The sequence below is a fragment of the Rhipicephalus microplus genome, chromosome 2, assembly GCF_043290135.1.
Source record: "Rhipicephalus microplus isolate Deutch F79 chromosome 2, USDA_Rmic, whole genome shotgun sequence".
Taxonomy (NCBI): Eukaryota; Metazoa; Arthropoda; class Arachnida; order Ixodida; family Ixodidae; genus Rhipicephalus; species Rhipicephalus microplus.
In genome coordinates this window covers 163,773,536-163,798,062 of record NC_134701.1, presented here as the reverse complement: position 1 = coordinate 163,798,062, position 24,527 = coordinate 163,773,536, and the positions used below count along the sequence as shown (strand labels likewise).

General features: G+C 43.7%; 1 protein-coding gene across 1 annotated transcript in view; it reads right to left on the bottom strand.

Moving 5' to 3' along the window:
* LOC119170598 (transmembrane 9 superfamily member 1-like) overlaps positions 1-24,527 on the bottom strand; it is a 112,210-nt gene that overhangs the window by 42,392 nt on the left and 45,291 nt on the right. The window contains exons 3-5 of the mRNA XM_037421813.2: positions 8,364-8,445; positions 2,696-2,800; positions 2,064-2,182 (exon numbers count right to left, since the gene is read on the bottom strand). Coding sequence (XP_037277710.2) covers positions 2,064-2,182; positions 2,696-2,800; positions 8,364-8,445 — 306 coding nt within the window. The remainder of the gene's footprint in view (positions 1-2,063; positions 2,183-2,695; positions 2,801-8,363; positions 8,446-24,527) is intronic.

The window sequence follows — 24,527 nt, the reverse complement described above, 5'->3', positions numbered from 1 at the left end:
TGGCCGTTCGAGAAACGCTGCTAGATTTCACTCCCAATCCAGTCTCGCAATGTACGATGCCACCAAAAGCGGTGTCGGCAGAGGGTGTTGCAGGCAGCCATGCCAGAGCAAAGGCCACGCGCTCGCATGTTCCCTTTCATAAAATTGGACACTGTACCATAATTCACTCGTTCGCAGCATTATGCACTTGCACCAAGTCACTCAGAGGTCCACTAAAAAAAAATTTTAGCCGCAACTAACGTTTCCAGGTGACTGGCACTTGGCGCCTCTTGAAGTTCAGATTTCCCACCCCAACACATGGCTGTTGCAAGTGTGCCATCACATCAGGAAGAAGTTGCTTCTGATGCCTCCATACGGACCTTGTAGAATTAAATCTCAGGCTGGAAAAGTAGCGCGATTTTATTTTAGACTATATTCATTTTCAGCAAACATGAATTATACTTTAAACGTGGCTCGCGTAGGGGGGACTCATCGAACATGCTGGTGCCTTCAACTATGCAAGTATAAATGAAATGATACACTACAAGATTAACTTAAATAAAGACACATTTCTTAACCAGCAGGTTCAATTCATTCAAACCTTATTGTATCTTGCTCTCTGTTACGCACTAGTTGACACAGCTAGCAAAAGTAGTTGTGCACACTACTAGTTTCACAGAGTTTCTCAAAGGGCACCTTCACAGGGTGTCAAGTACATGCACTCAAGCATGTGTGTACCCCCCCCCCTCATACACACCCTCTCGGTCAAAATAATCTGCACTAAAGAAAATGACGACAGAAAACCATTACTACCCCTTCAATTCACAATAATTGCACTGTGCCTTATACCAATCACAATCAAGTAAAAAAAAAGCATTTGTGAACCTTTCAGGTTGCATCCCAGCTTTGAGTATATATAAGCCTACAAAGGATGTGTACCCGTAAAAACATGAAACCACATAGCATGGAAAACAGTGAAGAGGCATGACAGCAATGCGTTACTTCATTTGTACAAAAGTGAAAGAAGCAATGATGTCGCTGACTTTATACAACAGAAGTGTCACAGGTGGTGATGATGAAACTGAAACTGAAGTCATACTAGTCTGGGCTACTTCTCAAATATTTGGTTTTACGTTTTGTTTAAATGCCTTAAATGCCCTGTTAGGAATTACAAAGAGGTGAGAACAGCAGATTAATCGGTAGGGAATAATACAATGCACATTGCAATGAACAATTAAGCTATTCAAGACACGGAACCATGCTGAGAAAGACCATTTGAATGTGTTACACAAACTTAAACTAAAAAAAAGAAACAACAAAAGAAAAGAAAATATTTCTGACAGTTTCAACATTGTACTTGAACTATTAATGCTTTTCGAGTTGAGCGTACGTGCATTCAAGGATCGAACAGTCTAAATGATGTGTTATTACATTAATTACTTTGATTCTGGCCAACTTTCATTTTACAGTAAATTCTATCACAACCAAAGGTCGCAGCTCCTCTGTGACACTGGCTATGACCCATAATTTAGTGCCAGTAAAAAAACTTAGTTGTTATAATCCTGATATACGGAATTTAACAGATCCCTGAAGATTGACTAATGAAACCAATTCACAACCCCAACAGCTATGCAGCTTGTCTAGACTGTCTTCGAGCAGCGAATGCACTGAAAATACGCAATTTCCCTAAAGCACCCATTTTCAGACTGCCCTGAGATGTTAATCTAAAAAAAGAATAGTACTCATTATGAATAATAACACTATAAAGCAGCAGACTTTAATTATGGCTGAAGTTAATAGATGCCCACAGCAATCTTTCTTGCATTCCACCAGAAGCACTTATTATGGAATATTTTATGAACATTCCACAACTGATTAGAACTAGCCTTTGCTTGGGTTCTGTGGTCTCAAACACTTGTCCAAAGGGGCTACTCCACAAAAGCAGTAGACACCAGTGAAATCACTCTCCCAATGACATTATCAATCAATCAATCAATCAATCAATCAATCAATCAATCAATCAATCAATCAATCAATCAATCAATCAATCAATCTTAAAATCACAGCTACTGAATTCTCTTCACCTCTTTTCCATTGTACTCAATGTTGAAGGTGAGGTGCGTCCATAGATACAGTTTGTGCTTGTGAGGGATCAAGGAGCCTTCTTCCAACTGCCCAATGAATCCCCATAGTCTCAGGCCATCTGAAAGATGCAAAGAAGGACACAGAACAATACAGATGGCGCTGAGATTACTGAAGTGGCTGTAGAGAGAGAGAGAGAGAGAGAAAAAACTACTGAGCAAGACCAGAGCCCTACATTGTTTTTATCCCACAGAGATGGTTTTTATGTGTCATGATTTGTACATTAAAAAAACAATGCTGCCAAAACAAGGGATATTCTAAGCTACAAGAGTAGACCCAACAATATCCCATCAATTTATATGCACTACTGAAGTTAACTACTTACACAACACTCAACAGTAGTAAAAATCAATCCTGAGTTACCTTTTTCAAGTGTGCATTACATAAGTTGGCATAACTAAAAAAAAGGGGGGAGGCATTTATTCATGGTTCTGGAAACGAACAGGTGGATGTCGGTGGTTATTGTACATCGTTTATATTTCAATATGTATATGCTTGGTCTGTTAGTGCCTTACAAGCCCAGTGCTGTGCATCATGTGCTAAAATGCTTAACAGCATGTATTTATAAACATACCTAAAACAAACTCAAAATAGTAGAGATCCTCAATGGCTTCCTTCAGCTTCTTGAAGTCCTCAGCAGACAGGTTCACCGTGCAGAGCACCTTCTTCTCCACATTAACTGCAAGAGGCATTGCATTTACTTCCATGTAAGAGAAGTCAAAAAGAAAATGCCCAACAATTTTACTCCAGGGAATAATAATAATAATAATAATAATAATAATAATAATAATAATAATAATAATAATAATAATAATAATAATAATAATAATAATAATATTAATAATAATAATAATAATAATAATAATAATCTGCTTTCTCCACATTCCCATAAATGTGAAGCATGGTGACATGCTTCAGTAGTACATTAGTACACATGTACATGTAGTACACATGACTTGTGTGCGAATAAATAATTCAAAGGAAGCAGTAGCCTGAACACAGGGTGATGACTACATGGCAGTGAAGTTATGCTTCAAAATGCATATCAATACTATTACCCGCGAGTGAGTGGTCATTTGAAACTAGCAACTTCCAATTCATCCATGTGAGGTTCAACGTCTGGAGACTGTCGCCAATGCATCTGCTGCCACTTAAGTTGAGGCACATGCATGCTGTAGGTGCCGGTGAACAGCCTGTCATCATACGGTCCTCTTCAGACAAAATTTCAAGATTCAGTTAGTATTTGAAGTAGACGTGATACATCACACGTGAGATATACAGATACAAAAGGAGGTCTCAGAGTCAAGAGGCTGTGAGTGAGTGAGCATTTCTATAAATAATACTTCGGAGAAGAATGCTACGGTAAACAGTGGCAAAGATTTAAATGTAAGCTATACAAAATGTACAGGTGAGCAAAACACAACATATATACTGAAATGAAAAAACGGTTACTATGAATAACGTAACAGATATAGGGCTTTAACAAGTGTGAATGCAAACATTTTTTAAAACATTTTTTAAAACATTTCAAAAGGTCAATTCTTTATATCCAGAGGCAAGGAACTTCACAAGGACACGAATGAAAATTTTGCAGTAAACTTGCCATGATTAGCCCTGAGTTTAGGTAACATAAAGCTGTTAGATGTTGCAAAACACGTCGATGATATATAGTTAAACTGGCTCGTCCACTGTAAGGGAATGGGAAGCTTCCCATTCATATATTTGTAAATGAGAATGTCAAGAAAATAAGTTTTTTTACCAATAAAATGCAGTGAGCATAGTAAGGATCGAATTTGACGTCAAGCTAATAAAGGCTATTAATGTCACCGCCCGATTCTGAAGATGATAAATGGCGGATAAATAAGTGACATACATGTTTCCTTGTGATAAAATGCAGTAGATTGTATTGCCGTGAAAGGAAGTGTAGGTAGAGTGACAACAATATTCTGAAATGAAAGAAAGGGCGAACTTTTGGCAAGATTCGAATGGCATATGCTGCTTTCCAAGGAACAGTAAAACGTGAGAATTAAGGTTTAGATGCTCATCAAGTTCGACCCCAAGGAACACTGTGCTAGAAGTAGCAGTGAGAATTTGAGTATCACTCATCTATACAAAAAAATTGGTGACGAAAATACAAGGCTAGATTTTTTTGTGGTTATTCATGTTTAACCAGTTAACAATACTTATCAAGCCAGTATTTAGTTTAAACATCAAGTCAAACTTTTCATCTGCAGTTAGTATAGTAGTATCGTCTGCATAGAGCATGCAGGACAGGTGTAATAGACTTTGCGGACGATCATAGATGTAAATTAAAAATAAAAACAGGCGCAAAATGAATTCCTACTGAACGCTCAGAATAGGTACTGGACACATATAATAACTACTAGTGATCATGCAGATAACTTCAAATTAGTTTCAACGAGAGTCCAAGTACATCAATTAAATCTTTTCTCAAATGCAATGTCATGTGAGATAAAATCAATTAAAATAAAGATGCCATAAACAACACTAAGAATATCAATAGCTGATTTAATTTCATCTGCTAGTCGTATTAGAGTTGGTTCAGTTGAGTATCCCAGTCTGAAAGCGAATACATTGCCAGAACAAACGCCCCACCCCGATGGTCTAGTAGCTAAGGTGCTGCTGACGTACTGCTGACCCGCAGGTCGCGGGATCGAATCCCGGCTGCAGCGGCTGCAGTTTAGATGGAGGCGAAAATGCTGCAGGCCGGTGTGCTCACATTTGGGTGCACGTAAAAAAACCCCTGGTGATTGAAATTTCCGGAGCCATTCACTACGGCTTCTCTCTTAATCATATGGTAGTTTTTGGATGTTCAACCCCACATATCAATCATCAAATCATCAATCATTGCCAGAACGAACGTGAAACTTATATTGGTAATTTATCAAACATCCCATGAAAAGTTTTCATAAGGCTTTGCTGAAAAATGAAAGAATTGCTATGTGCCAGTACTAATTAGCGATTTAATGTTCATCATATTCCTAAAAAGTGGGAATATTTCTAGGTTTTTTTTCCACCACTGTAGGGAAGAATCTAGTAACAAATTAAAAATCACAATGTGTCAATACATCAGAGATTAATTGAGCCCTCAGTTTATAGTAGGCAGCACAGAACTCGTCAGGACCAGCGAGCGCTTGAATTCTTAGAACTACTGAAAACAGTAAAAACTCCTTCAGGTAAACTTGGACAGAAAAAAGCTGGTTGATTTTGGGGTCTTAACATGGTTTTCTTGGCTGATACTAGGTCTTTCCTGGGCGTAGACAACGTAGAGTCGAACCACAGCCTCTCATAGACCATGCGAAAATGTCCAAACTAAAGCACTAAAACTAATGTGCAAAGCTAGCTGTGGCACCCAAAGATAGGAGTGCGGGTTTTCTGTCGCTCATACTCAGCCAATGTGGTAGGCAAGCTCTTGATTTGATTTGATTTGTGGGGTTTAATGTCCCAAAACCACCATATGATTATGAGAGACGCCGTAGTGGAGGGCTCCGAAAATTTTGACCACCTGGTGGTAAGCAAGCTCGATGCGGTGGCTGCATGAACTGTCTTTGTTGGCGGTGAGCTTTCAGCAATGGTGTGAAAAGTTTTTTTTTTTGTGGATACCCAATGTTTTCCCTTAAGCTCTAAGGGGCCTTTTTTTTTGACACCCATCAAACAAGCTCGGCCATTCGTAGAGTAAACCGCAACGATCACGTTTTCTGAATATTACAGTGCTGCGCGCTGCACAGAGCCTCCATTCTGAAAAACTATTCGCGTGCTCATTTCCTACGCCTGACCAATCCTCCTTCCACGTGCAGTGACAAAAAGTCGGTGATCGGCGATTTGACGCAGCACGCAACTTGTCGATTTGTCTAAACCAGGTCTCAACAAACAGTAGTGAAGTCAACGTTAGTTCCTGTTCCCACCTGCTGCTACAAAACCTCCCCTTGTTTCTTGGCAATGCGGTGATACAGTTTTGGCCTCACAGTTGTCGCGCGTACATTCCTCGCTCAACTACTCCGCCCTCGACATGAGCAACATGAAAAAAAAAGCGTTGCTCCATTGTTGGCTGCAAATTGAGCGACTGGGCAGCGGAGAAGCATCAGCACAAGGTAAACAATAAACAACCAGGCACTGTAGGAAGCGGAAGTGTGTTGCGACTGATCGAGTTCGCCGATGACGTCAATCGCTGCTCTTGTGTCACGTTGCCAAAAAGGGCAAAGCCATGACGAGTGGCTATGCCTTCCCTTTTATGTGAGGGAGAAGGGTAGCGAGGCCGTGCGAAAATTTGAAACCAGCAGTAACCGATACTCTAACTCCTGTAACTTCCTTAATATAGTACATATTCGCAAAATTCTTATGACAGCATGTTCACGAAGTAAAAGTTCATGTATTTCACTTTATAACAATTTTCGTTCCTCACGGTTGTTTACTGACCCTTTAAGAGCAAAGCTCTTAAAAAAAAGAATGTGGTAGTTGTGAACACGTGTAGTCAAAGGATGCTGCCGACTACAGTGTATCAATGCTGGATTAATCGTTAAAAGCATTGGCAATATCAGATGAGTTTTGAATCATGCAGTTTCCCGAGTGAATCAAAGTTATTTGTGTTTGTGCAGAGGTCTTGCCAAAAAAACCATTTACCATTTTCACTGTTGCTTGACACCACGTCCTACTTCCCTTATTTCATCATCAAAGCACTTCATTTTAGTGGCTTTAAGCAACTTTCCTGATGTGCTTTGTCACGTTTCTTTGTGTTTCCCAGTCTGCTTCACTTGCCACATGTATGCCACTTCGATGGAATAGAAGGCAGACGCTCCTAAATGAGTTGACTGAGAGTGTGTTTAAGAATTGGGAACTCAAAATAACTTTAACAATTTCAGCAACGGGTAACGTTCTTAAGGTTTGAACCAATGTCAATTGAAATCGTCAGCTAACTAGCTTGACCGATAATAGTGTAACGGGGAGTACTTAATAAGTGAGCACCGAGTGGGCTAACACTGCACACAGTACGCAAGGATGCAGGGCAAGAGGGCAGTGACAATAGCTGCAGAACTGACATTTCCTTGTGAAAAACAAAAAAACAAAAAAAAAAACAGGTCTTTTTGTATGGTGTATTATTTTATTACTAGAAATGCTGTGTACTTAAAATAATATGTGTTAATGTCTAATGCCAAAAATTCGATTTTTCCAGGCAAAAATGTGCCAACAAAATAAAGGGGTGAGAAAAGTAGAGATAAGATGTGTAAGAATTAGGAGCTCAGAATTTTACTAACGGGTAACGTTCTTAAGGTTTGAACCAATGTCAGTTGAAATCTGAACGGAGAGACAAGAGGAAGTTGTCTGGCGTTGTCTATGTAGCATACCACCAAAATGATTTTTCAAATTGGCTGTTGATTGGAGGACGCTGAAAAAATTCAATAGTCCTCCTACCATAAAAATTAGGGTGTGGCATCGCTGCCAATGTCAACACTCTCTTCTTTTCCAGACGTGCAGTTCGTTGGGCTAGTTGGTCAAACCTTTGTCAACGGAAAAACAGCGAGAAAAAGACATAACACGAGCGAAGGAACACACAGGATGAGCACTGACAAACAGAAGTTGTGTCACATCTCCTTCGCACTATTTCTGCCACTTACTATTCTCTCTGTATGCATCAGCAAGTGTCCATAAGCACGGTTCCTTTCCTACTTCCTACCATTTTTATGCCAAAGGCATAAAACAAATATGGCTGATGGATCACATTACATTTAAATGATGATGCTTGCCTCTTCCTACTTTTTTTTTTAGTTTTTGATTTTGCACCGCTGTGCTGGTAGTGTTGCACGTTTTACATTGTGCAGCACACCTTAGCCCCTGCTGCTCCTCTCTCTTTAGTTTTCTCTGTCACTAGTTTATATATATATATATAAGGTAGCTAGTAAAAACCTAGCTGCCTTATACAGCGATACTGGCCTTTTCTTTAAAAATCAAAATTTACTCCATTTAAAACAAACTTCATAATGGTGCTTCCTATTTTGCATACAAATGCAGTGTGCAAGCAGAGCCCTACTTAGATATTTCAGATTTACAGTATTTCTGTAAGGTGCCTTGCGAAACCAGCAGTGCTTGATATAAAGTATTACCACGTAGAAGCCAGGTGCAAAGCTGAACGCAAAAAGGAACTAATGTCATTTCAAAACAAGTCAGCTGGTTCTCCACAGGGCCATGATAAGGTATGGCATTCATAAATTCATAATGAGACACACCTTTGAATTCTATCTTGTACATTGATTCTGCCATTCGATCACCATCCAGGATTTCCCCCAAAGTGAGGCTTCGGTGGACAATCTAAGGGAGAAAGGAAAAGAAAAAGAACATTTAATAACCACAACCTGCTGACATTACCATAATTTATAAAAGATATTCCACAAAATAGTAGTGAATTTGCAGAAGCAACTTGAGAGTATAATACCAGGGTCACACGGTACCTTTTGGAAAAGAAACAGCTATGGCTATCAGAACGCCACAAGTTCATCCACTCAATGGAGTTGTCATGTGGCTACACGGTAGCTTTAAATGGCAGTTGAGTGGTTCAGGCATTTCTCAGAAAAATTGTGTGGCACTACCAATCTTTATTTTCGTATTCACGTCGCCATAGGTTAAAAATCACACAAATTCACTTGAAAACCGAAACATGTCTGTCAATGTTTAAATATTTCAATACATTGTCGATTCATAATTATGAATGCCTATTTAGCCTTCAAGCTGTTGAACTGAGAAACTTCAAGGATGACTGCCAGTTAGGCGTGTTGGTAATGGTTCATGATGAGACAAGCGCAAAAAATACACACACTCACAGAGGACACAGACAAGCGCTTACTAGCAATTGAAATTTTTATTTCGAAGCGAACACTAATAAATACATCACACGCATGTACGTCACTCCCAATTTCCCCTGTCATCATCAAAAACGTGATATTACAAAATATGCACGCGCCCACAATTGGAAACAAACACGTACCAAGAACTAAGAAAAGAAAACGTAAAAAACAAAGAAACATAAAAAAACGTAACACAGAGAAAAACACTGGGTTATGTGACGTCCAAAAAAGCAAATTCCGCATTTGTTAGTAGAACTGACGTTTGGCTGACGCAACTGTCCCCTCCTTTCCTTATTCTATACGCTTCCATTATTTCTCTCGTCGTCCGCTTGTTGTGCCTGTCAATTATTCGTGTGTGGTAAAATTTCGGTTGGCATGTGCATTCCTTGCAGTGCATCGCTAAGTGTGAGTAAGGGGCCCCCTTAAGTGAACTCTCATGTTCACGAAGGCGCACATTTATGCACCGACCCGTCTGACCAACGTATTCCTTTCCACATGTGAAAGGAGTTCCATATACAACATCTTTTTTGCACTCAACGTACCTCCTGCCATGCTTTATGCTGCATTTTTTCGATTCTCCAGTTCCTTTCTTGTTAACTAGCCGTTCCACTGCTGGACAAATCCTTGATAACTTGTTTTCAGCTGAAAAAACAACCCGCATGCCATATCTTAATGCAACTTTTTTCAATCTATGTGAAATATTGTGCAGATACGGGATCACCACTGTCCGCTCTCTTTCACCCTCAACTTGTCTCCTCTCTTGGCTTGTGCCAATGATTGCATTTTTTACTTCCCGACGATTCTTCTCACAGGCCAAAAGGATACAATCATCTTGGTAAGCGGCTCCCCTCAAGTGCTTGATCTGTGCGGAAACACTCTCATTCAATGAGTGTACGCACGATTTTATGAGGGCAGCTTTGATGCAAGAAGTTGCAATCCCATTTTTTACTATCTTCGAATGTGCCGAATGATAGCTCAGCAATGGTTTTTCCGATCTAGGGTGATACATCCAACTTGTGTGAAAAGGAGACAAATTAATTTTTATTTCTAGGTCCAGAAACTGAATGCGTCATTCCTTTGGCACCTCAAAGGTAAACTGTAAGCCACACCCGTTTTTCCTAAAAGCTTTTAAAACAGTCACTAAGGTGCTCATACCCGGATCGTTTTTTACCAAAACAAGGTAGTCACCTACAAATCTAAACAGCTTCAGATCTATACCATCTAGCTCTTTACCTACTGCTTTGTCAAGTTCGCTCAAAAAAACATTGCATAAAATCGGGGCGACACTAGACCCAATGCAAATCCCATCCTTCTGGACGTACACTTCTTCATTCCACCCCACTAGCGTGGAACTCAGATACATGGCCGAAATCTCCATAAAATCTTCTACAGACACACGACAGGCGTTACAAAAAGCCGCTTCATCATTTTTTTCGGTGATGCACTCTTGTACGCTTTGTAGTAAAGGACCATGCGGAACAGAATAATATAGATCGACGACATCAATACTGAAGGCATCAGAGACCCTTACATCATCTCCCTTTAAGTAGTCCACTACTTCTATGGAATTGGAAACCAAAAACAGGTCACAATACCGGAGCGTTTTCAGGTGTTTTTGCAAAAATTCGGACACGAGACGTAGCCAGGTACCCCTTTCCGAGACAATGGTTCGGAACGGAAGGTTCCGTGGCAAGCCGTGTGAAGGACGAGGAAAAACTGAGGTGCAGTACTGATTGCGTGAATGTGTTTTCGTCTTGCAATGTAACACCGCACATGGCAAAGAAAATGGGACCTGTGATTAAGTTCCTGTATGCAAGTGGTAGTCGTATTGCGGTTTCGGATAAGGAGGGCTACTTTGTGATTTTGCCAGAAAAGCTATACTTGGGGAAGGCCCAGGCTGCTATAGAAAAGAATTTCCGCAAAGTTGAGGAGAAGGTCAGCCTTGTAAAACGTCGGGTGGTTAGGAAGCTAGATGACTTGAACCTGAGCAGGCTGTCTTCAGCAGTAAAAGGTGAAAAAGGCTTGTTGCTGGAAGCGTTCTTTACGGTGAAAACACACAAGGAGAACCTTCCGTTCCGAACCATTGTCTCAGAAAGGGGTACCTGGCTACGTCTCGGGTCCGAATTTTTGCAAAAACACCTGAAAACGCTCCGGTATTGTGACCCGTTTTTGGTTTCAAATTCCATGGAAGTAGTGGACTACTTAAAGGAAGATGATGTAAGGGTCTCTGATGCCTTCAGTATTGATATCGTCGATCTACATTATTCTGTTCCGCGCATGGTCCTTTACTACAAAGCGTACAAGAGTGCGTCACCGAAAAAAATGATGAAGTGGCTTTTTGTAACGCCTGTCGTGTGTCTGTAGAAGATTTTATGGAGATTTCGGCCATGTATCTGAGTTCCACGCTAGTGGGGTGGAATGAAGAAGTGTACGTCCAGAAGGATGGGATTTGCATTGGGTCTAGTGTCGCCCCGATCTTATACAATATTTTTTTGAGCAAACTTGACACAGCAGTAGGTAAAGAGCTAGATGGTATGGATCTGAAGCTGTTTAGATTTGTAGATGACTACCTTGTTTCGGTAAAAAACGATCCGGGTATGAGCACGTTAGTGACTGTTTTAAAAGCTTTTAGGAAAAACGGGTGTGGCTTACAGTTTACCTTTGAAGTGCCAAAGGAATGACGCATTCAGTTTCTGGACCTAGAAATAAAAATTAATTTGTCTCCTTTTCACACGTGTTGGATGTATCACCCTAGATCGGAAAAACCATTGCTGAGCTATCATTCCGCACCATCGAAGATAGTAAAGAATGTGATTGCAACTTCTTGCATCAAAGCTGCCCTCATAAAATCGTGCGTACACTTATTGAATGAGAGTGTTTCCGCGCAGATCAAGCGCTTGAGGGGAGCTGCTTGCCAAGATGATTGTATCCTTTTGGCCTGTGAGAAAAATCGTCGGGAAGTAAAAAATGCAATCATTGGCACAAGCCAAGAGAGGAGACAAGTTGAGGGTGAAAGAGAGCGGACAGTGGTGATCCCGTATCTGCACAATATTTCACATAGATTAAAAAAAGTTGCATTAAGGTATGGCGCGCGGGTTGTTTTTTCAGCTGAAAACAAGTTATCAAAGATTTGTCCAGCAGTGGAACGGCTAGTTAACAAGAAAGGAACTGGAGAATTGAAAAAATGCAGCATAAAGCATGGCAGGAGGTACGTTGAGTGCAAAAAAGATGTTGTATATGGAACTCCTTTCACATGTGGAAAGGAATACGTTGGTCAGACGGGTCGGTGCATAAATGTGCGCCTTCGTGAACATGAGAGTTCACTTAAGGGGGCCCCTTACTCACACTTAGCGATGCACTGCAAGGAATGCACATGCCAACCGAAATTTTACCACACACGAATAATTGACAGGCACAACAAGCGGACGACGAAAGAAATAATGGAAGCGTATAGAATAAGGAAAGGAGGGGACAGTTGCGTCAGCCAAACGTCAGTTCTACTAACAGATGCGGAATTTTGCTTTTTTGGACGTCACAAAACCCAGTGTTTTTCTCTGTGTTACGTTTTTTTTCTGTTTCTTGGTTTTTTACGTTTTCTTTTCTTAGATCTTGGTACGTGTTTGTTTCCGGTTGTGGGCGCGAGCATATTTTGTAATATCACGTTTTTGATAATGACAGGGGAAGTTGGGAGTGACGTACATGCATGTGATGTATTTATTAGTGTTCGCTTCGAAATAAAAATTTCAGTTGCTAGTAAGCGCTTGTCTGTGTCCTCTCTGAGTGTGTGTATTTTTTGCGCTTGTCTCATCATGAGAAACTTCGGTGGGTGACAGCCCCCCCCTGAGACGGCACAACGATGCCAAGCCCATTGCTGTCGTCGAAAGTATGAGCAGTTCACATATTTCAAGAGGTAAAAATACTCTATTAAATGATTCATAACACTCACATATACTGGTTTTCAAGCATTCTGGTTAATTTTTTTTCTAATCGTGCAAGAGTATTTTCTAATCATACAATGTTAATGAAAGAGCATGTTGAGGCTGCTTTCACTTTTGTAGGAGTGTTGATGAAGTCGTGGGATCGCCCATTGACTCGATGACCTATTGGCTTGAGGGCCTTTGAAATGTCCCATGTTGCAGCCTACGCTTCACCACTGAGTCAACAGACTAACGGTTGGATCATTTTACAAACACCCATATGACACAGGTATAAAATTGACAAAGAACTAATTTTCCGTCGAACCCACATTTTGCCACTACTGCGAAGTATCGCTCCAGCAACAGAGTCGAGATGCCTGTGTTATACTGTCCCATACATTCCTTCTAGAATGCTGTTGGGTATTGGTGCACCAAGGTGATGCACAGCTTTTTACCATGTCAGCTGTACAGTGCAGTTGTTGGGATGAAATCACAACATACCTCAGTACATTACATTGCAGTTATAAAAGGTTATAAAAGTATTTCACTGTTTTGAATTTTAGATTAAAACTTCAGATCCCAATGTCAGCATAGTGTCATGAATTTCAGTCTCCATGTTCTTTTGCATTTTGTTCAAACTAGTACCATGAAATTTTCTTATTCTTGTTATGGTATGTCTCCAACTATCTTATAACGCAGTCTAAATTTTAGCGAGAAAGGGTCAGACAGGCCCTCGCAGATATCGTCAAAAACTATGACATCATGGCGAGTCAGAAAAACGTCGCTGTCCTTTGTATTTCTTTTTTTTTTTTCTGGCTTTTGAAGGTCCTTGCTACGGCGTCGCCGGGCAACGCTCACTGGCTGTAGGCACCGCCTTCAGCCAATGAGCGTTGCTCAAGCGAAAGCTTACGCCACGCCTATCGTTTGAATGCGTCGCCTCAGGCTGTCCGGGAACGTCAGTGACGGATGGATAATGGAAGCCGCCCAGCGGCCGTTTGAGGAGACACGCAAATGACCTTGCAAGCTGGCTTTTCCTGCGCACGATCTCCCTTGTGGGGAAGTGTGCTTGCCAAAAAAAAAAAAAGCACACACATGCACAAAATAAAGTTCGCAGACTTCGTCCCAATGTTTATTGCGACGAAACGACTCTGACAATTACGCCTAAACGTGCGTTTACATCACTTCTACGGCAAATTTCCGTGTAGATAACAGCGGTAGTTGACACCCTTTACGTCGATCCTCGACATGACACAAGTTTCACCAGAAACGTATCTACTTTATACAAGCACCGGAATTGCTTCTGTTTGTTGCTTAAACGCTTCTCCAACACTTTCACGCCTTGAAGTACCAACAGGGGCACAGATTAAACCCAATCAATCAATAGTATTGACACCCACACCGTAACAAGAAGAAAGTACATGCGATTCCATCAAATCAACCTACACTGCTTCGTAGTAGGTATGTTCTTTTTGTCTGCGTTGTTTCTGGTACAGCAAATAAGGACATAAACACACACGCGCGCAAACACACACACACACACACACACACACACACACCTCTTCATTCCAAAGGCAGCAAAGAAGAAAGCACGCGAGCACACCCACCAATCTCTTCACAAACTCAGCGCACCAGAAATGCTCGGAGATAAACACAGCACATTGAAATTATATTTATACAGGCACCTCTTCAGAGAATCGATGAAGTTTTGAGATTTGCAGGACTACTTCGCTATAAACGGCAGTTCGCCGCCATCCGGCGATTAATTATCGTAATTATAATTGCGGGCGAATACGGGAACGGGGATGAAAGAAGGAGGGACTGTAGCGTACGGCAGCCCTACATCCTTGTCGCGTCGGTGTACACAAGTGACCAAGCGCACGGGAGATGAAGAAGCAAATGAGGGGTGAAAAACAACACGAGAAAGATGCTCCAACTAGGAACGCAGAACTAATTGTCCGGTCGCGTAGAGATACGAAGAAGCCGTTTGCGCAGATTGCAAGCGGCACGTACTCGCGACCAAAAAGCAAGGGCCACGCGACAACAGTTAAAAAGAAATAATCGCGAGAGAAGGAGAAGAGAAACATTTCGTGGAAATGTACAACGCGCGGACCACGCACACGCAGCAACTGCATCGCGCGTCGCAGGCGGAAGGCACAGAAACAACGCAACTGAAAAAAACAAAGAAGATAAAGCAAGAGATAAGGAAAAGAAAACAGTGTGGATATATGACGGCGTGTGGAGATAAAGAAGAAAACGCAAGTAGCAATTCTTTGGGAGGTGAGGAAACCGCGGTTTCTGCATATGGCCGCGGCGAGAAGATAACAGCGTTGCCACATACCCTGACGCAAACGGATATGAACGCACCGCCAAGCACACCGTAACAGTACCGGGCAGTGGCAATTTTCTATCTGGACACCACCGCAACGAGTAAAAGGGACGCGAGGAACGCCAATCGTTGCAACACCAATGGCGCTAAACCACACCAACACACAACACACACACACACACACACACACACACACACACACACACACACACACACACACACACACACACACACACACACACACACACACACACACACACACACACACACACACACGCGCACACACACACACACACACACACACACACACACACACACGCACACACACACACACACAGCGCGCGCAAGAGGTGAGGGGGTTGAAGAGTACCGTTCAGACTGAGGTACGGTCACTGCAACGACGCTTGCGGATTTTGCATTACAGCACAGACCACAGCAGAGACACGTACTTTAATTGCGCATCTCGTTCTGTACTACAGCACGTGCGTATTAAGCAACACTATGCCGGTGACCAGCCAAAACGTGACAAGGCGAACGCGCGCCTTCGCAACGCTTTGCATTCATATAAGTTAGGCAGGCACGAAGGCGTCAGAATACGACGTATTCGGGAATGTGTTATCCGACAGAATCCCTTGATTTGTGCTTAACGAAACGGCAGTCTCCGATTCGAAGGCTAATGAACCCGCTATATATAATTTCTTAGATGCGTGCCTTCGTCCGCGTATACTTCGAAACACTGCACGCAGCGTTTCTTGATAGATGATGAGACACATACGACGAACATATCAACGGGAAACTCTTAATTAAAAAAAAGCTGCAAAACAGATGAATTTTGCGCAACCCATTTTGCAACATATAAGTGGCCATTCGTCCTCGGTAACCCATTCAAGTTACTTAGCGTCCACTGAGTAGACGCGACGGTGTCACAACAGTATACACGTAGCGTCACAGCGGTATTGACAGTGACCGCCAACACGATTATCAAGAACGGAGCTGTTGAAGCTCGAGGTAGATCTTCCCGGTGTGGGGCGAGCCGCGTAGGAGCGACGAAAGGTCAGCGCTTCTACCGCCTCTGTACGTTAGTTCTGGTGCCTGACTTATAGGACATTCTTGCACGGTCTGTGGCAGGTGCTGCTTCGACTCTACTTTGTCTACTCCAAGGAAATACGTACCAACGTCAGTCAAGAAGGCCAGATTAGGCCCCTGATATCGACTAGCCTCACTGTTTCTAGTGTAAACGTCTTCCTTATGAAATTGCAATGCAACCTCCTTCTCTCTCACTCCCTCTCAAGCACAACCACCACTTCTTTCTTTTTCAAACAGATCCGACACGCATGCCCTAACCCAGCAACTAAGTGTTGGAAGAGGCAAGCAGCCAGTCCGTACGCACTACCACTACGTGTCGCGCCGTATGCTACGCATGTCTCTAGAGGGCGCTGCAAGACTGCAAAACCTAGATTCAGCGGGAAAGAAAACCCAGCAACTCCAGCAAAGCTCTAATACCGCAACCATGTTTTAGTTCCTCGAATTCGTCATTGGTTTTAGTTTAAAGCTTCAGAATTCAGAGGATCAAGGTCGTAAAGAATGTTCCGAGTTCGTGGGAAGCGGATCAGTTGCTCAGCCAGTGTACCATACTTGCTCACACAACACCTGCACTGTGTACTAATGTTAGCTACAGAAGTATGAATTGCTAAGGTTTCATGTCCCAAAGCTACAAAATGATCATGAACGACGCCGCGGTGGAGGGCTCCAGAAATTTATAGAAGGCACACTATCAGGTACTAATAACAAGTTTCTCTCCAATTTACTGTCAAGTTCCGCCAGTACAGAATGCAATACAACGTTTATGCGATCCAACAAGACCACAGTTCATGTGAAGTTTTCCCTGGAACGGTGTATCGGACAACAGGTCAACCCAAGAGCAGCATGACTGTATCTAAAGTCTGCTTCTCGGCAAATAGTAAAATATACCCATTTCGCTGCATAGCACTACTATATAGGGTGAAGCATCTTTTACAAGCACAACACTTTCCGATAGTTTTACATGGCGGTTCTTAAGTTCACTTCTCAGTAAAGCGTAAAATAAGAACGCTTTGCCGCATTTCATGATTGTTATTTGTGAAGCACCTTTTACAAAAACAACGCATCATAACGCGGTTATTGCAATAAATCGCGGCTGTTCAAATAAACTTTTCGGCAAAGTGTATAGAAGAGATGCTTTACCAATTCATGCGACAGCAAAGGGTGAAGCACCCTTAGAGGTACAACTCTTGACACGACACCTTTGTAAGAAATATGCTTTGCCATATAACACGACTGCAAAGGACGAAGCACCCTTTACAGGCACAACGTAGTCGTGCGCAGCGTACTTAGGCAACGCTTTTAGAACATGGTCAGAAAACGCTGCCGATCGGGTAGCAGAGGCTCCCGACAACACGCGAGCCAAATATTATAGCGCAGCACGCGGCATGGAATTCCCAATAAATTACCAAAAACAGCTAAAAATTGCTTTCTCTTCTCTCGACAGAACACGCATATACCCAAAAATCACAAGTAGCAAGCCCATCTATCAGCCATTGGCTGAATTGAACATGGCACACTCGCTCGTTACAGAGATCACCGTGGGAGGCCTCTACTTGTCCACGCGTGCGCGCGTGATCACACTGAGAAAGCCGCGCATTCGAAGAAAAAGAGAAAAAAAAAGTGCTCGAGGGCACGAGGCGTGCGTGACGTTTTTATGTGGCCCTGCCATCCCTCCATGATTAGCTTCCAGTACTTTCGTCAGGACGAGAGAAGAGAGAATGCAATTGCAGCATGCAACAAACCTTTGTAACTCCACTCACACTGGACACATTCTTAAAATTTTTGCGGCGCTAAATTCGTGAGGCAATTAGCTTTCCCAGTGAATTAATTTTATGGTTACTTGCAAAAGTGTTTCAGGGCCCCTTTAATGCCGTTGGTTTAGGCACACGCGAACATTCACGCTTGCCATTTTGCAGAGCCATGCAGAGTCACTGAAATATGCGTGACTGCTGAACACCTGGTAACCAGTAACATCGAAATGCATGTCCTGTAGTATTACTAAGAAAACAAAAATAGCCATTTATTGTTGAGAGTGATGAAAGCACTTCTTTTCACTAGACGTCATTGTTTGATCACGGCCCTTAAAAGATGACGGAGCTCATACTTTATATTCGAGTCATTTTCAATCTAGGCATTGTACTTTTGAATTTTTTTTTGTTGTAAGCACTATAGACCTTTTTTCCACTGACGGTTCCCTGTGCGCCATCATAATACTTTTTGGGCTGCGCAAAATAGGCTTGACTCCCCCCTTCCCCCCACTCCCATGCACTGCCGATGATGTGACGTCATCCTTCGCACTACCTTTCACAACCCAGCATGACGGCGTTGAAGAGGTCTATAGGCATCTAGAATTGTTTAAAAGTTACGGACACTTTTACGACGTCACCTACCGGTTGTCACCTACCGTTAAGTTGCACAAACTGTCGTAAGGCGTCTACACCAGTGTTCGTGCTTTATAAACATGCCCACACAGAAACGACAAGCATACACAAAGCGGTTGTGCCTCGAATACAGAACCACCGGCGACTTCGAATATTATTCGCCCACATGGCCGATGCCTGTTTCTTTGATACAAAACCCAGCCCCATCAATTCATTTCAGGCTGTAAATCAAGTTATTCTTTTCTTTTGCGAAAGCACACACATTTACTTCAGCGGGTCATGTGTCTGTTTATCACTTGGAATGTACATGCAGAAGAGCCCATTTTAAACAAGCCGTCAATATTGTTTAAGTAGTAGACGGACAACGCGCGCAAGTACTTGCGCTTTTTTATTCAGTATACAAAATATACGCGCTATAATAAGAGGTGGAGAAGAAGATTAGAAACCTGGGAAATTCCACGATTTTTTGTGGGAAAAGGACACATACTATTATACGGTAATTGCGTCCTTGGAAAGGAAAACAGCGAACGCTACCACACGATAACACAGTTCCCACGCACACAGGCAAACAAACGTTCCCGTTTTTTTTGTTTTTTTTTTAAGTAGGCCTGTGCACTTACGGCCACAGGCGCGCGGAAAATTATTCGCAAGGCTTGTTTTCACGCGGTTTCTGACACCTTCGCGATGAGCACACCGGAGAATAACACGTCGAGAGAGAGAAAAAGAAAGAAAGTTAAACCGCACCATAGGTTCGTAATAAGAAGAGACCACGCGAAATGCGAAATCGCTCTTGACGGGGAAACGACAGAAGGCAAAACAGAACCCAGGGTCAGGAAGATCGCACGCGCACCACGCGGTTTTCACGAAAAAAACAAAAAAAAAAACGGAGCGCGCGTAAGCAGATCGGCGGCGGCTGCACACAATGCAGCGTTGGCCACGCGCACAAACCACTGCCATCCAATTCTTTCTCAAGCGAGAGCCTCGGCGAAACGATTATTGCGGCGTGCAGAGGCGACGCGGCCACTTAGCGCGGGCGACCGGCTCATTCTGTGCCTTCGTTTGAAGACTCGAAAACGAGCTCGCGAAACCGCTCGCGGTGGTCACCGGGAGCATACCGCCCGAATGACGAGGCTTGTTCGCTCTCGCTTTTCCCACGCTTCTTCGCATGAACGCCACAATCTGTGAGCATGTGGTGAAAGTCACGAAAAAAAAAATACGTGTGTGAGGGGTGGTACAGGCCATTTGCTAGGTTAAAAAAAAAAAAACAGATTTGAAAATAGGAATTCGAACATCGAGGGGGGGAAGGGGGAGGCGCTAAATGCTTTGTCCACGGACCTAGCCGAGCGACTTATCTGCCGAGGGCGGGGCGCATGACAATGGGAGCTCGCACACTCCCCAAAACTACGAGCTGGTGGCGCGTAGTACGAGCGCATTCGCGCGTGCTAGAGTGAAAGAGTGGAGGGCTATACGCAGTCCACAAGCTGTAACACCAGAGAAATACAAATATAAACTTTACAGAAAAAACTAAACAAAAACAACAACACAGAAATGTATACGGAGCGAGAACACTTTTTTTTCTCCCCTCTCGACTAACAAGAAGCTCGTCGCGAGTTGGCGAACGAAGCGGAGAAGCGGGGGGGCAATTTCGCGCGACGCCGCCACCGGAGCCGTTAAAGTTTATTATGAACGCCCCATATCGTCTCTATTCGCCGGTTAGAAGTGCGCCCACACACACGGAGGGAAAGGACGGCGGCGTCGGTGCGAGAACGTCGGCGGCACAAGCGGAGCAAGCACACAAGCGCGCGAATCGGCGGGTGCGAAACCGCTCCCCCTTGCAGCATTTACGCCGCCAAATAGAAAAGAATAAACAAGACCGAGCACAAAAGAGAAAAAAAAACGAAAAGAAAAACCCTGCCAGAATTAAGGTTTACTCGTACTTCGCTCACCCCACACGTGCCAAGATTTAAAAAAAAAAAAAAAGCCGTATGAGAGAAACAGAAGCAAGTATGCCCACGCTGGTATCACCTAGAGTGCGTTACAGGCGCTCAGAAAACAAGCCGTTCCGTGGTTGCGCGCATTCATGCTTTGCTCCAAGAAAACCTTATTCTAGGGTTAACTACATCCTACAAGAGAACAATGACTGCGGCTGGAAAAAGAAAGAGAGGGGGGGGGGGGGGAGAATTCGATTGATATGTGGGGTTTAACGTCCCAAGACCAGCATATGATTATGAGAGACGCCGCAGTGGAGGACTCCGGAAATTTCGACCACCTGGGGTTCTTTAACGTGCACCCAAATCTGAGCACACGGGCCTACAACATTTCCGCCTCGATCGGAAATGCAGCCGCCGCAGCCGGAATTCGATCCCGCGACCTGCGGGTCAGCAGCCGAGTAGCTTAGCCACTAGACCACCGCGGCGGGGCAAGGGAAGGGGGGGGGGGGGGTAGAATGAGAATGACAAGAATTAGGCAAATAATGACTGGGTTCGTGCAGAAATCAAGATACGTTTGTGGACCGCGTTGTAGTGAGGGGAGTTCTCCCTCGTTTCGACCACACAGTCGGTTACTTCCTAAACCCAAGTACACATAGGTGTTTTTCCAATTAGCTCTCACCATATGATGCGGTGGTCGTGAGAATCGAGTCAGCACCTTCCCCGATGGTCATGGGTTCGATTCCGGCTGCGGCGGTCGAATTTGGGCGGAGGCGAAATGTGAGAGGGGCTGTGTTCTGTGCGACGTCAGTTTAAGGACATCAGATGGTCAAATATTTCCGGAGCCCTCCGTTCTCTCATAATCATATAGTGGTTTTGGGACGTAAGACCCCAGGTATTATTATTATTATTATTATTATTATTATTATTATTATTATTATTATTATTATTGTTATTATTTCAACATCCTCTAGAGTGAGAGAGAGGGGGTAAAACCTAAAATGTACACCAGGCATTGCAGCAAGCTGGAGCAGTTATTTAAGCTGGCAGATATGCTAGCATAAAAAGTCTATTAGCACTGAGAAAAATATCAAAAAGTGTAGCACGTACTCAGAGTGAGCCTGCGTAGCACACCATATACGAAACTTTCGCACATCGAATCAAAGAAAAAAAATAAAAGAGAGCCACCCCTTCTGCTAAAGAGGCCAACAAAATACAACATAATAATGCGGCATCCACTAGGAAACTGCTTATAAGTTTCGGCGGCCGCGGTGTAGCGTACCGTCGTCCGCTGTCGCAGATAAGCAGGCGTACTCGTGGCCGCATGCAAGTTGCCACCAATTACACACCTTCGCGACAGGTTGACCGCGAACAAACTACGCTTCTCGTCGAAAAATAAGAAAAAAAAGAAGACTCGAGGCTGCGTCAAGCGGGAAATTGAAAGCCTGCTGCCAGCGACACATACAAAAAAGAATTCATGTGACCAAGATATGAAGTACGTTCGAACTATAACGGAAAACAACAGCGCCACATCCGCTGTACCAGCTGTGTACGCACGAGAAGAGTGTTTTTTTTTGTTGTTTTTTAAGCCCCATGCGAAACGCGCTAAATGATTATTCCCCTTCTGGCACGCATAACCGCAACACACCGATGTCTTGCGGCAGGGAAAGCTTTCCCGCGCGGCGCGGGATAGGATGCGGCACACAAATTCGAATACAGTAAAAGGTGTACGCAAGAAGCGAACAAAAACGAAATACAGAAAGACAAACGGGGCAACTACTGAAAATAAGGTGAAATAAAGTAGCTGCTGCAACTGCTACTTTATTTTGACAGGTTTAGTCTCCGAACACTGGTCTTCCTTTCTTAACACACCGATGGGCTTCATCCTGCTATCCCCCCGCTCCCCCCCCCCCCAAAAAAAAAACACCTCGTTTGGTCTTGGCCGATAAAGGACTCCCTACATAAATTACACCCGCTCAGAAACGTGGGAAGCACCAGCACCGCAAAGACCACGGTTTATACACATACAGAAAAAAAAAAGAACAGATACAGACACGGGAGATCCAGGAGGAGGAGGAAAGTGACAAAGAGGGAGAGACGATCGAGTGAGACTAAAGAGTACGCGTGGTAAACAGGCGCCATAGTAAAGCGCGTTATAAAAAAAGAGCGCTGATGAAAAGCTACAGCTCCTCGCTATCACACACAAGTGCGACAGAATGCGAAATGCATCTCACGCGCATCGCCATTACACGGGCCATCCTCGTTAAAAGGCTTCACCGCAATCTAAAAACACATTATTCTCGAGCGGCAAGCAAGCGAAAGTCAACGAGGCAGCCATGACGGGATGATGAAGAGGGAAAAATAAAGTAGCCAGAGCAATCACACACTGAAAAAAAAAAGAACAGTAATAATGGCGGCAACTGTTCAACAATGCGACTAAAATTTGTTCCCTTCCTACACCCCTTTACTTTAGCGGCTTCTATAGCTTTTTGATGTCCGTAACAAAGCCGCGATTCCATTCCACACAGTATCAACTTCCGATTTAGCTCCAAGAAGAATAACTTTATTTATGAAGTCCAGCGAAGTTGATTTGGGGCGGGCCTAGGCGTCGGCCACGAGCCCTTGGGCTCGGGCGGCTTCCTCGGCTCGCTGGACGGCCCACAGTTGTTGTTCGAATGAGGAGCTGAGCAGAGCCCCCTCCCAGCGTGTCCTGCGGTCCGAAACTGCCTCTTCGTGGTTTTCATCGTTGCTTTCATCTAAACTCGAGCATTCCCATAGTATATGTGAAAGTGTCGCCCTTTCATCGCAAACCTTGCATTTTTCTGTTAAATACAGATCAGGGTAACAGAGACTAAAGAGAACTGGATTCGGATAAGTATATGTTTGCAGTTGTCGCCACGCAACTGCCTGTTTTTTATTTAACCTGTTGTGTGGCGGAGGGTACTTTCGCCTTTCTAGCTTATAGTGCTGCGTTATTTCGTGGTAACTAGTCATGCGGTCCCCCCACTCCCACTCCCCCCCGCGTGGAACTTCGTCCGAGGCGGCGTCGGCGTTCGCAACGGCTCGGTTCGTGAGTGCTCGAGCCGCCGCGTGCGCCGCCTCGTTGCCGGCCAGCGGGGTTTGTGTGTGAGCGGGGGTCCATATGACGAAAGTGTCATTTTTTTCCCGAATTTTGTCTTCGTTAGTCATTAGGATTCGCAGCGCCTCTCGGGAGACACGACCGTTCGCATAGTTGCGTATCGCTGCTTGCGAGTCACTAATTACTACTTCGGCCTCAGTGGTCGCCACCGCGAGTGCTATGGCCACCTCCTCGGCCGTCTCGGTCAGTGGCGTTTGCACCGTAACGCTCGTCATGCATGTCCCTTTACCGTCGACCACCGCGGCCACGTAACCACACCTTCGCGCGTATCTGGCCGCGTCCACGAATACCGCTTCCTTGCAATTTCCGAATTTTCTCTGCAAGTCCTGCGCTCTCTGGTTTCTTCGGCCGGTGTGATGTTCCGGGTGCATATTTTTGGGCAACGGCGGAATCACTATCTTTTCCCTCACCATCACGGTTATGTCGGCTTTTTCGCCTTGCTGCGTGTGATAGTGGATTCCCAGTTTTTCGAGGATGTACCTGCCCGTTTTAGTCTTAGAAAGTCGTTCATACTGTGCTACGTTGTGCGCTTCTATTAATTCGTCAAGCGTGTTGTGCAAGCCTAGTTCTAATAATTTCACTGTGCTTGTGTTCATGGGTAAGCATAAAGCTTGCTTATACACTTTCCTGATTAAGCAATCTAATTTTATCTTCTCGGCGACGTGCCAATTCAAGTAAGAGGCAACGTACGTGATTCTACTGAGGACAAAGGCTTGCACAAGTCTAATAGTGTTCCCTTCTTTCATACCACTATGTCGGTTCGTAATTCGTTTTA